The 13,069-nt window shown below is 43.5% G+C and overlaps 1 protein-coding gene across 2 annotated transcripts in view; it reads left to right on the top strand.

Moving 5' to 3' along the window:
* Positions 1-5,955: 5,955 nt before the first annotated feature.
* The window catches only part of RBPJ (recombination signal binding protein for immunoglobulin kappa J region), a 225,368-nt gene continuing 218,254 nt past the window's right edge, over positions 5,956-13,069 (top strand). Inside the window, exon 1 of one of the 2 annotated variants that reach the window (XM_049108722.1) lies at positions 5,956-6,085. Coding sequence is in view for 1 of the 2 variants with exons in the window: in XM_025438224.3 (XP_025294009.1) it covers positions 6,018-6,085 (68 nt within the window). In the remaining variant the exon portion in view is untranslated. The remainder of the gene's footprint in view (positions 6,086-13,069) is intronic. The other variant, XM_025438224.3, reaches the window with a different exon arrangement.

Raw genomic sequence — 13,069 nt, 5'->3', positions numbered from 1 at the left:
CCAGCACTATTTCTCTGCTGGGTGGCAAGCCACTGATGTTTTCAGATTGTTACAGCAGCATGATCTACCCTCTGCTGACTGGTAAACTTGCAGGAGATCCCATAGCTAGTACGAGATTGAGCCAGAATGGTTCTTCTCCAGCATTTAATGAGTGCTTTCTAAGTGCATTAACAATGCTAAGTTTTCCATATATCATCTATTTTTTAAAGATTTTATTTATTTATTTATTTATTTACTTATTTATTTACTGAGAGAGAGGAGGAGGAGAGTGTGAGTTGGGGGAGGGGAGAGGGAGAGGGAGAGAGAGAATCCCAAGCAGACTCTGCTACTCCATGTGGAAGCCTGACCCAGGGCTCAATCTCATGATGCTGAGATCATGACCTAGGCAGAAACCAAGAGCTGGATGCTTAACCATCTGAGCCACCCAGGTGCCCCTCCATGTATTCTTAATCGATCCTCACAATAACCCCATAACATGTATATATTGTTCTTATGTCAATGTTTCAGTTAAGGATCTTTCAGCTCATAAGGAGCAGATCCAGGACTTGAACCCAGATTGCTCTGGATTCCTATCCAAATCTCATAATTATGAATCCATGTGGTAACCACGTTCACTTCTTTAGGACACGGAGCTTGAGAAATGGAAAAGAGCAGAATGAATTTGCCAACCCCTGTCAGACTGTCAGATGGTAGTTATGAACCTATAAAGTCAAGAGAATAAGGTAAACTGCTCCAGTTTTTGAACAATCACCCAATGAATACTCTGTGCATGGACAAAGGAGATAAAAGTATTTGGAGCTTCCTTGACACTCCTCCATTCCTGCTTACCTCCTTTATTAGTTCAGTTTTCCCTGTCCAGCTTCTGATCCAGAGTTCCCTTCTTGTCCTGTTAGTGGACAAATGAAGATACAAGAGCTACCTTCCACTCTGAGGTTGGAGCCAGCAGGACCATAGGGAAGAGAAACAACTAAGACTTTGGAAGTAAACAGACCTGAATTCAAATTCTGATTTTGCCATTTATCAGATTTGGGACCTCAGGCAAGTTGTTTCCCTTCTTCATCTATAAAATGGGATAAGTAAGCATGCCTACCTCACTGGGCTACTGGGGTGAAAGATATGATTTTTCTGACAAGTGCCTTGGGCAGGGCCTGACATATATTACATATTTGATGAATGTTAGTTCCCTTAGGAATTTATTCCCTCAAACCCCTTAAATTTGTGTGGACTTGTCTGCTTTCCTGTTTGTACTTTCCCTTTGTTCCTAACCTTCCTATCCCTTCCCTAAAAGCACCACGTGAGGAAGCCCAGGTTAGTCTACTGGAGGATGAGAAGTCATATGGAGTAGCAATAGGCTTTCCCAGTTGATATTAAACACCAGCTCCCAAATGTAAGTGAAACCCTTTTGGACCATCTAGCCTCATCTGAGCTACCAGGCAGCTGCAGCCATAAGAATGACCCTAAGCAAAATCAACAGATGGGATGAGCACTGGGTGTTATGCCATATGTTGGCAAATTGAATTTAAATTTTTAAAACTGTAAAAACAACAACAGATGAACCACCCAGCTGAGCACAGCCCAAATTGCTGACCCACAGAATCATGAGCAAGTAAAATGGTTGCTGTTAAACCCTTTTGGGATAGTTTGTTATGCACAAAAGATAACTGACACACAAAGTCTTTAACACACAGCTCTGGGGAACTGTTGAATTCATAGTAAATCCCCATTCTCTAGTAATATCCCCAACATCACCAATGTGAGCTCTGGCCAAAGGTGAACTGCATCTGAGATTGGACCAACCATAGTCCCTCTGACATCATGGTGGCACTGTAGAGAGCTGGCCCACTGGCTCTGATTGCTGAGGCCTCTGGGGTTACCCTGACTCTGCTCTTCTCAAGGTCTCGTTGTTCAATAGATTTGCTGAGCTTCCCTGGGTCCTTCAGATAAATTGCATCTCTCTTTGAGATAGCTTGAATTAGTTTCTGTTGCTCATACCCCTAAAATCCTAAATGAATAAAAGTCTCTTCAAAAAGTTTGACCCCGCAGAAGAGGAAAAGGTAATCAGTGAGTATGTCTAAATGTTCCTAAAAGCCATGCTAGTCTCTGCAGAAAAAGAAAGTGTGAAGAGAAGGCACCAACCTTACTCTCATGGAGGCTCCAATGTAAGAGTCCTCCTGGCTCAATTTTTTTCACTGCTTTTTCCTTTCATTTGTGGACCCGGCAACTAAAGATAGTTTGGCCAAGTCAATAATTATTCCTAATTAACTTGAGTTCTAATGTATCATCCTTGGCTTTACCAGAAAAACCCACAATCAGATCTGAGTCTTCACTACTTGCCCAGGGTTATTCAGATCCTTGAAAGATGAGGAAGTAAGTCACCTGTCTTCCTTAGTATCCACTTAGTACCCCTAAAAGGGAGCTAATACTCTTCCTTATGACTTTTACAACTAGCTTAATAGCTGTCTTCACCCCCCTCCTCTCACCCTGCTTTAAATGTAGCCCCTTTCAGAATTCAGGTAACATGAGGAAAAGCATTCGTAGAACTGATCTTGACTTTGACTTTGACTTGAGAGGGGAGTGTTTACAGGTGACCTGAGAGTGAATTTCTTTGTTAAAAGGATTGTGAAACCCTGACAGAAGTTTCATGGATGGCCAGGAAAGAATAGGAAGAGTAAGAGGACACTCACATGCCACGCACTGTTATAGACAGGATCCAAACAACCCTTTGAGAGGTAGGCAATGGTGTTCTCATTTTACAGATGAATAAATGGAGACCCGGAGAAGTGAAGAGGATGCCCAAGGTCACCAGAGTCTTAATTTAAGTCCAGACTTGTTGTCCAAGTTCCTGCCCTTTCCACTACCTGGCTGCTTTTCTAAGAAGAAAGCAATAGAAACTGACTTGGAGTTGGAGGTAGGTGGGTGTCATGCACCTTATTAACAGTCATTAGAAATGGTAACTCCCCAGTTCTTCCTGGTTACCAAGATGAATTTTTCCCAGCACTTCTCAAAGAACAAATTTATTTTAAAGTCGTCTCTATGATATCAATAAGTGAATATCAACAAATGTTCTATAAAAGAGGAGGGATTCTCTCAGCAAATAAAATCTGAACTGGTCACTTTACTGTAGGACACCTCAAAAACTTAGCTCAAAATTTAGAGTGCCCCTATGAAACTCCAATGAGAAGATCTAGTGTGATATTAGAGTACACCTTAGTTGGCCATAACAAAGATCCTCTGAAATACAGTGGCTAAAATAGAAGTAAATTTCCCTTGCATATATCAGCACAAAGATGAGTGGGCCAAGGCTGGCCAACTAGTTCTTCCATCCTCAACACATGGATTCTAAGAAGGTAGCAGTGGTTACCATTTCTCAGGCAGAAGAAGCCAGAAAAGAGGGAGTCTGGGACTAGACGTTTTCTCTTTAAGGAGATAACATGAAAGTTACACACATCACATGTGCTTACTTCTCACTCGCCGAAACTTAGCCAGCTGGACACAACCAGACCAAAGAGATACAATACAGCCTCTAGTCTGGTGTCCAAATCTCAGGCCAAAATTCAGAAGACTTCTGTCACCAAAATGCAGAAAAGGAGAACAAATACCAAAGGAAAATTGGCAATTTCTCATTGTCCCTAAATTTATTTACTAACAAAGTCCTTTTTTACAAATGTTCCTCAGAATTGGCTTTTCATTAAATACTTTACTAGTCAGCATAGGATAGTTAATATGCAGTAACAAACAGATCCAAGCTCCAGAGACTGAAACCATAGAAGTTTGTTCTCACCCATACCACATGTCTATAAGTGGGGGAGGGATGGAAAGAGAGAGTCTGCTCTGCTCTCTGGGAAGGAGTTGATGGAGAATCTGTTCTCTGAAACGATGCTGATCTCCAGGATAGAAGGAATGAGAATGGGGGTGAAGCACAGACCACCACATCTAACTTCAAGAAAATGTAAGTTGAGTCTGACAGCAATTCATAGCCTCTTCCTCACGTGCACCTCCCTCAAATCAGGCCTTTGTTCCCAGAATTGAGGCAGCTTAGACAGAGCCACCCTGTCTCTCTCACAGTTTTTAAGAATCTGTCGAAGAGGAAGAGGCCTCCTTTTCTCTACCTTGTTCTGATCTGCCACTGCATTGTATGGATAGGGGTACCAAACACAAGCTCTGAATAATTATGGCAATTGGCAAAAGTGCCTGCAATTACTACTTTCCTGCATCTATGTTCACACTATCAAGAGGCAGAGCCTATTTCTCCAGTTTCTGAACCTGGTTGGGATTTGTGACTTGCTTTGACCAACAGAATGAGACAGAAGCGACACTACACCCGTTCTGGGCCTCGGGAAGCCCTGTTACTATGTCCACTCTCTCCCTGGAATACTGTCACCTCTATATGATTACTGCATGATCCCTAAGTGATTGACTATGGGTTCGTCTGACTATGGGAGGGTAATAGATCACATGGAATAGAAATGAGCCACCCTAGTTGAGGTAACACTAGATGATATAGTGGGGTGGGGGACATAGGACAGGGCATCTCAAGGCCCAAGAGATCCATCATTAGTGTTCTGTGGAACATAGCAAGGGTCCCAGGGTAACCACTGTCCCACTCTACCATGTTCCCAGGACTTGGGACTTTCTGGGCTAAAATCACAAAGCCCAGAATGAACCAGGACAACTTGGTTGCCTTATGGCAAAGCTAATTAGTCCATGATCTGCGTAGCATTACTTAAGAGGAGCTAGAAAGGGCCAGGAAAGTGGAATGTCTTACCCAAGAGCACAAAGTTAATTCATTCATCCCATTTCTTCATTTAATCATACATTCAATACCACTTCAGGTTACAGTCCTGTGACATGGCTGTTTTTCTACAGGTGAAGAAGATTCATTCTAATATACTCAATAAAAATAAGAATAATAGCCTTTGCCAAGTACCTATCATCTGGCCAACATGGTTCTAGGCACTTCATTTATATTAATCTGTTTAATCTTCACAATAGTCATAGGGAAGAAGTACCATTATCTCTGTTTTACAAATGAACAAACTGAGACAATAAAAGGGTTAAGTAACTTGCCAATGTCACATAGTCATGGTCACATAGTGGTAGGACTAGAACATCTGGGGCCGTGAAGCTCCAGGGCATGTGCCCTTTATTAGATCCCATGCTGTCTGCTGCCCATCTCAGGGTGCCCAGCCTGACTGCATTCGAGACAAATCCACCCTCCAAAGCCAGCAGATCCCACTCAGGCCCCTCTTTCCAGCCAAAATGTACAAGGTGACATGCATCTTGATGAAGAGGGATGACTAATGGAAGACTAAGAAGGTCACAAATGTGCCTGGGTTGAACCTCTGTTTAAGAGGTATGCTTGGTGAGTGTTGAACCCTAGAGAGTGTGACGCTATGGGTTAGAGGGCCCTGTGATGTGGCACATTGCATCACCATACCTCAGCTTTCACAGCTACAAAACTGAAATTTCCCACCCAGCTATGATTAAGACTCTGTCTACACTTGGGGGAACCCAGTTCACCCAAGGATTTCCATTCAACAGAAACAATGGAGGTCAGGAACATCAAGGCAGCCATGAGACATGAAAAAAAAATCAAATTAACTTAAAGCAGCTGGAGCATCATTCCCCTGCTTCTCCCCACCTCCCCCCCCCCCCTTTGGCAATTTATTCCCAGGCTGCTCTTCTATTAAAAAAAAAAAAAAAAAAAAAAAACAGGCCTCAGATCTCAGGAGCAGCTAAGGAAAACCAAGAAAGAAGAAAGATTATTTCTTGTTTGTCTCTATAGATAGCGTCTATAGTCAGGGCACTTCTGAACCCTCCACTCTTCAAAAAAAAAAAAAAAAAAAAGAGAGAGAGAGAGAGAGAGAGAGAGAGAAAAGCCTGTGTCTGCACTTTTCCCCTCTCGAGAGAATGCTGGCTTTCTTCTTCTTCATTTTGACACTTTCACTTCCCATGCTACAAGGTGAAGTGACCATCAGACTCGGGGTGCGAGTGGCTATCTCTTGCCACGGTGCTTCATGACTTTGGAGCCTCCAAAAAGAACCCGTGTCAAGATGATTGGACCGCTCTACCCAGCATTGCCAAGGTGAGTGCTTCCTCCAACAGAATATGTCACGTTGCCCATAGAAATATTTAATATGCTCTAGCTGGTGATCTATGAATAAGGATATTGCTCTTTGCCACTTGCACCTCAAGGTGTAATGAGCTAAGCATCCCCTCTGCTGTCTCACTCCACCCAACAGTGCCCTGGTCACATTGCCTACTCTGCTGAGGCCTTAGATTGCTCAGCAGAAGACTGAGGCAGGCTTCAAACGTTGAGGTTTCTACCCCATTAACCAGACCCTCTCCCTCCCTTAGGGCCAGCAGCACAACTTCTTCCTCGGGCTCTTTTCCCACTGCCCTATGTTTTCCTGCCTCCTTGGTTTCTCCCTACTTACTTCTGCAGAGAAACACGGGAGTTTTCTACAATCAAAAACATGTATGTGCCCATGTTCCCTCTAGGCATTTTATATTTTGGCCTTTTCCTTTCTAATAACCCCTTCCAGAAAGGTCGGTAGGGGATGCTAACCAAGTTAGTTGCTTATTGAAAGCAGGCCACTCTCACCACAATGTTGGGCTCTGCTGGGAACAGCCCATGACATATCTGCTATTCTCAAAACTTGCAATCTAGCTGGGAGACAAGCAGGACTCATCCATGCATTCGTATGGACTTTCAGCACACAATTAGTGAGTGCCTACTGTATGTGGGGTATTTGGAAAACAATTAAGTGATTTCTAAACTCTGAGCTCTGGCTCCCAAGGCAGGAAGAGGGGAATGGAGTTTATGACAGAGTCACAAATCCACACGTATCACAAGTAGTGTCTGCAAATTTTTATTCTCTTCTTATTCATGCATTCATCTGACAGATATGTACTGAGTGTTTTTATAAACATAGAAGAATATCTCAGACACGTCTGTGTGTTTTCCAAAAGCATTTGGATGCAGTTGTGACCGATGAAATATAAATCCACCTCAAAGTTTTACTGAATTTGGAATGTCCTTTTCTCACTGAGTATTTTCGGAGTCTGGATGCCAGAAATTCATTCTCATCATGGAACTGCACAATAGGAGTTAATACTTTTTAAAATGTGCTCTTATACTGGAAAATGTGGGAATGTCTGCAAGAGAAGGTTAACAGAGGGTACTTAACCGTACCCATAGGTGTGGGTTTTGTAGGATGCTAGCCAGGAGTGTACGGTCAAAGAAACCAGGGAGATGTGGCGGGGAAGCCCAGGAGGCACCAACACTGTATTCGAGCAACCCTCACCCGTTTTTTTGTCTACGGCACGGAGACCACATTACTTTAAAATATGCACATATTCTCTCTCTTTGAAAATGCTTTAGTGACAAGTTATTTGATACAATTAGCATATATTATATATCATAGCTAATAAATAAATCCAGAACATCTAAATCTCCACCTGATTTAGTTAGCTCATTTTTATACAATGTGGGTTTTCCAAAAGCAAAATATTTTATAATGGTCTGTGTTCATTGTTCTTTAATACTTTTCCACATGCTTTCCCTATACATGGTTGGAGCATCACCAAAATGATGAGATGCGGACAGAGCAGGAATCATTGCTCTGACTTTATAGACAGGCAAGGGTTAGCTAGCTAAAATTGTCAGGAAAGTGGATTATGAAGAAATGTAAAATGATCCCAGGACATAGAATCTGGAATTTGGGAAAGAAGAGGTAAGCCATCATAGGAGTTCTAAGAAGATCATGGGGCTGTTAAACGTCAATCTCTTAAAATGGAAGAAGAGACACATTAAGAAGGGCCTAGAAAAAAGGTAACAGCAGATATTTTTGAAAAAATGGAAAATAAAATATAGAAAAGACAGTCCAACCAGCAGAGTGAGGCATGGTGGGGAAAATTGAGGTTCGAGTTGGCTGAATGGGATTCAACCCACTAGTACTTCTGTTAACTGTATTTTCATGGGACAATGATTCATGTGCCCTAAAAAGGTCCAAAAGATTAAACTATATTCGGTCTCATTTCAGGTGATGCATATTTAAGTGAAAGGCAGCACTGTCAAAAACATGAGTTTGGGTTTGAATTTTGCTTTCAGCACACATTAGCCATCGGGCCACTACTTAATCTCTCCGAACTTCCGTTTTTTGCTGTTGTCATTGTTGTTGTTGTTGTTGCTGTTTTTATCTCTAAACTGAGTCTGATAATACTTCCCTTGCATAGTTGCTTCAAAGACTCGAGATGTTGTATGCAAAGCACCTAGTAAAGTACCAGGGACATTGCAGAAACTCAAGCAGGGAGAGTTGGTACGTTGGGTGGCGGTGCTGGGTTTAGTTTATATGTGTCTCATGGCTTCAGTACTAGACTTGGAGTCAACAGAATGCAAGCTTTGGGTCCTGACTCTTCCATTTAATAACCCTAAGATGAGATGTTATTAAAGGTATTTAGGTTTATCCACCCTGAGTCTCTTTTCTGATATAAAAATGAGTATAATTGCCCTTCCGGTTTTCAGTTCAAGGTTCAAATGAAGTGGTGTATGTGAAACAGCTCTTAAATATAAATGTCATATAAAAATAGTTATCACTGCCCCTGGGTCTTTAAAAACTAATTACCTATGTTAAAACAGATGCATCACTGTATATGTAACAAACGTATCTCTGTAATAAGAATACAGGGTAGACGTCTCTCCAAGCTTCAGAAGTCCTAGTAACAACAACAAAAGCCCCTCAAATTCTAAGAAACGTTTTAGTTAGCATGGAGGCAATTGTTCAATTTTCAGGGTAAGGACACATTTGAACGGGTTTACAAGCATCGTGATGGACTGGCCATCTCTAGGCTGACATCAGGAAGGATGAACAGCCTTTCCGGCCCGAGTTTATCCGAGAATCAGAGTCCTTAGCTCAGGAGGGATGAGAGATAGTGCCGCCCACCCATCTGCTTTGACCCTAAGAAGTGAAGTCACTCAATCACAAGGACACCCATGGAGAGGATCTCCAGGGGCCGGCTTGCCCCCTGCCTCTACCTTAGGCTTCTGGCTCCCTGCTTTCTGTGACTACACTGTTACTTCTGTTCAAATGCAATTCCCCCGTGGTTTTCAAATCTGCATCTGATAAATGGGAAGGACTAAAGAGCAAACCCAAGGTTGTCTGCTAATCTGCGGGACAAAAACCACCCTGGGATGTTTCCCTGCGTAGGGCCGGAGGGCAGCAAGAGGCTGGAACTCAGCATCTCAAAGTTCCTCCCATCCTCTTGCATTTATGATATCATCCAGGAAACATTTAAACAACCTAGAGGGAACGAAATGTCTTGCCAGGTGGTGGCTTGTGATATATACAGACGGCCCCTGACTCACAAAGAAAAGACTACAGAGGGCCCATACATACAAACAGCTGCTGCCATCCGCCTGGCCCCCACCACCTTGCAGCTGCCATGGGCTGTGTGAAAAAATTAAAAAAGAAAGAAAGGGGATAGAAAAAAAAAAAAAAAAAAACTTGGACCACTTGCAGATTCGGTACATTCAGAGGCAGAAGCAAGGAAGAAGCTGTGGAAACAGGACTCACTTAAGGGAATGGACTCCCCGGATGAGTTTTCAGCCACGGGGGATGCTACTGCAGCCTCCCTCTCTCTTTGCCCTGAAAAATCTCTTCCCAGGAATGACTGCCCTCTTGCATCCAGAAGACCTTGGCAATGTAGGATTTTGCCTCCAGGCCTTTTGGGAAGAAGGAAGGCAGGAATAAAGAATAATTTATCATTAGAAACTCTTTCAAAAAAGCCACTCCCCCTCTTTAATGGTTAATAATAAGAATGCTTACTTCTTGGGGTTGACGTGAAGACCAAGTGAGTCGATGAGGAAGTTCTTACAACTGTGCCCAATATGTGCTGATATGACAATGATAAGTGTCATAAAAGTGTTGGCTCCCTGTAAAACTACAATTATTCCCAGTTTGCAGGTGAGAGAACTGAGGATTAGAGAAGTTAAATTATGCTACCGAGGCCATAGAATGTAGAGGTGGAAGCAGGATTCAAATCTAGGTCGGCCTCCAAATCCTATAATCTTAACTACTGGGCTACCAACAGTCCTATGCATAGCATTGGGCAATCATTCACACGTTAGCAAGAATTCACTCAAGGGCATTGTTTTCTGCTGAAAATCAACTTAGCTCAGCTGCACTCAGGAAACAGGAATTTTGGCCGGGGGAGCGGGGTGGGTGGCAAGTAGGATATTTGGGGAAAGAGTGGAAGACCTGATGGAGAGACCACAGCTGAGTGTTGAGTAGGGAGCCTGGAGGTGGTGGCACCCAAGGATGGGAGAGGTTTAAAAAAAAAAAAAGGGCAATTTAGAAGGAGTCAAAGATAAATTCTGACCCATGTGAAATTTCATCTCGATCTGACTCAGGAAAGGGGAGGAAGATTTCTCTCTTTTTCCCCACCTACCACCTCTGGGCCCACCCATGGCTCCAAATTCCTTACTGGTTCTCTTGGTAGACTACAAGAAACTTCTGTGGGCTGGTTGGAAACATAATGCTTCCCCTCCCATTTGTCATGCGTTTCTTTTGGGAAATGTGTGCTGAGTTCCAAACAAATGACTTGTCATTTAATACAACGTGTGTACACTTCCCATCTGCCTGAGCCGGGCACTGTGCTGGGTGCTGGGAATAGCAAAGGAGCCACGAGGCAAGGTGCAAGGCCCTAAGCAGGAGCCCCGTGGGGGGTGAGCCGGGTAAGCAGCTAAGAGACAACGTGCTGAGTGCAACGGGAGAGGTGTACACAAAGTGCCTTGCAGCCCAGAGGAGGGGGATGGGGAAATTGCCTTTAAATCAACTTCTGGAATCCCAACCCCTCTGCAAGTTGGGAACCGCATGCAATGCATTAGAAGTTACTGGAAGGACATACTTACCATTTAGTACTGAATGAACTCATTCTTCGACAGGACTGTTGCCTGCTTCTTTTTCCTGGCAAGTGGTAGTATCAATATCTGTGTTTTTTGTCAGAGGTGAAGGACAGAAGTGATTGCATGGACTCGGAACTCGGACTGCTCTGGTTTGAATCTGACTCTCACTTAACTAGTCAGATGACCTTTGCCTCCATAGGTCTTGGGGGTTTTTTATCTGTAAAATGGGGCCCCTGAGAATACCTTCTTCATAGAGGGGATAAGTGAGCTAATGCATGCAAAGCCCAGTGCCCAAGATGGAGAAAACATCTCACCCAAACTTGGCTGCTACTACCTGGGTGATAGATGTCAACTGGCTTCAAATAACTCCACAAAATAGAGCTCTGTTTCCAGAAGACCGTTTTAAGGGATACACAGACAAGCATGTTCCCTTTTTTTTTTTTTTTTGAGATTTATTTACTGATTTGAGAGGAAGAGAGTGAGCAGTGAGGGGCAGAGAGAGAGAACCTTCACACCGACTCCATGCTGAGCGCAGAGCCTGATGCAGGGCTCAATCTCACGACCTCAAGATCACGACCTGAGCCTGAACCAGAGCCTGATGCTTAACCAACTATGACACTCAGGCCACCCCTAGTACGTTTACATTTTAATAGCATATACTTGGGGATCCCTGGGTGGCGCAGCGGTTTGGCGCCTGCCTTTGGCCCAGGGCGCGATCCTGGAGACCCCGGAATCGAATCCCACGTTGGGCTCCCGGTGCATGGAGCCTGCTTCTCACTCTGCCTGTGTCTCTGCCTCTCTCTCTCTCTCTGTGTGACTATCATTAAAAAAAAAAAAAAAATAGCATATATTTGTCTTCCCACATTACAGGGGGGCATACATAGAGCCCATCAAACTCACATTTTAAAGATAACATTCATAGGATTAATAAAAAATCTTAAAAATTTTTAGTCAAACTACAAGAAAACAAATTAGGAAATAATAGTCAGATGTTACTTCTTGTCTTCCAGAATAAAAGTACCAAGCTGACCAGGAGACTTAAATCGAGGCTAGGGCAGCAGACAGACATTTCACTTTAAAGTTTTCTTCTTCTTTTCTTCCCTCTACCCCATCCTTTTTATTTTATTTTATTTTATTTATTTATTTATTTATTTATTTATTTATTTATTTATTTTTGCACTGGGCATGGCTTGAATTCATTTTAGTTTTCTTAATATCAAATATGTATATGAAAGCACCTATTAAAATGTTCTCTAGATGTTTAAAAAAAAAAGAAAAAGGGATACAGGGAAAAAACAGAACAGATTAAGAAACGCAGCAAGTGATGGTCTCCCTTTCCGTGTTTTCTCACTTTAATGAAATTCAAAACTTTCATCTAGGACTCTGGGGAAAAGCACCATTTTCTAATGCCCTAACTAAAGGGAGAGTGCATCTGAATAGCAGAAAAGAATGCCTTCTGCATGCCCGCGCTTTGTTGGCCCCAATTTCAATCCTGGTGGAAAAATCCCTGAAGCCTACAACAGCTGAGCTTTTCGCCTGGAATTCAGATGATCAGAAAAGGAAAATTATACCCTGAGGTTCTGGGGGCCACTGGAGCAGCTTGTGATGCCACCTGCCGCTTCCACCCCACGAGCTGGGGGAGCTTAAGCTCAAGGGGATTCAGGTTTGGGGGAGGCGGTGGCAAGGAGACCTAAGAGATGAGGACAGGTCTGTGTCAGCTCATTCGTTGGGTTTCCCCCAAGTTGCAGTAAGGTCTCCGGGGCACCCAGTCACCTCAACCCCTCCTTTGTAAAAATTACCCCCAGGAAAGTCCCTCTGTCGACCACAACAGTTGGCCTTTGAAGTCTATGGAATGGTCATGTCTGGACGGGGTTTCCCTGGGGTCAGTATCCCCATCCTGGCTTCTCCTGGCCCTGCACCGTCACCTCCGTTCGCAGCCTTGGAGAGAGCAGAGTGTGTCACAGGCACACCAAACCAAGGGACACTAGGTGCCAAGGTCTTTAAAGCCGTCTGTTAAGAAGAGTTTTCACTTCTTACCAGCCTACGTATCTCCTCCCTTACTCCTCCTATGGAGATGGCCTCCCCTCACCCAGCATCCTCCCCTGCCCTCCACCAACCTGGTCACACAGTCTTTCATTCCCCCACTCTGCCCCTACTAGGAAA

Source organism: Canis lupus, chromosome 3, assembly GCF_003254725.2.
Source record: "Canis lupus dingo isolate Sandy chromosome 3, ASM325472v2, whole genome shotgun sequence".
Lineage (NCBI taxonomy): Eukaryota > Metazoa > Chordata > Mammalia > Carnivora > Canidae > Canis > Canis lupus.
The sequence above is the reverse complement of the archived record's forward strand: the minus strand, read 5'-3'. Positions and strand labels throughout refer to the sequence as shown.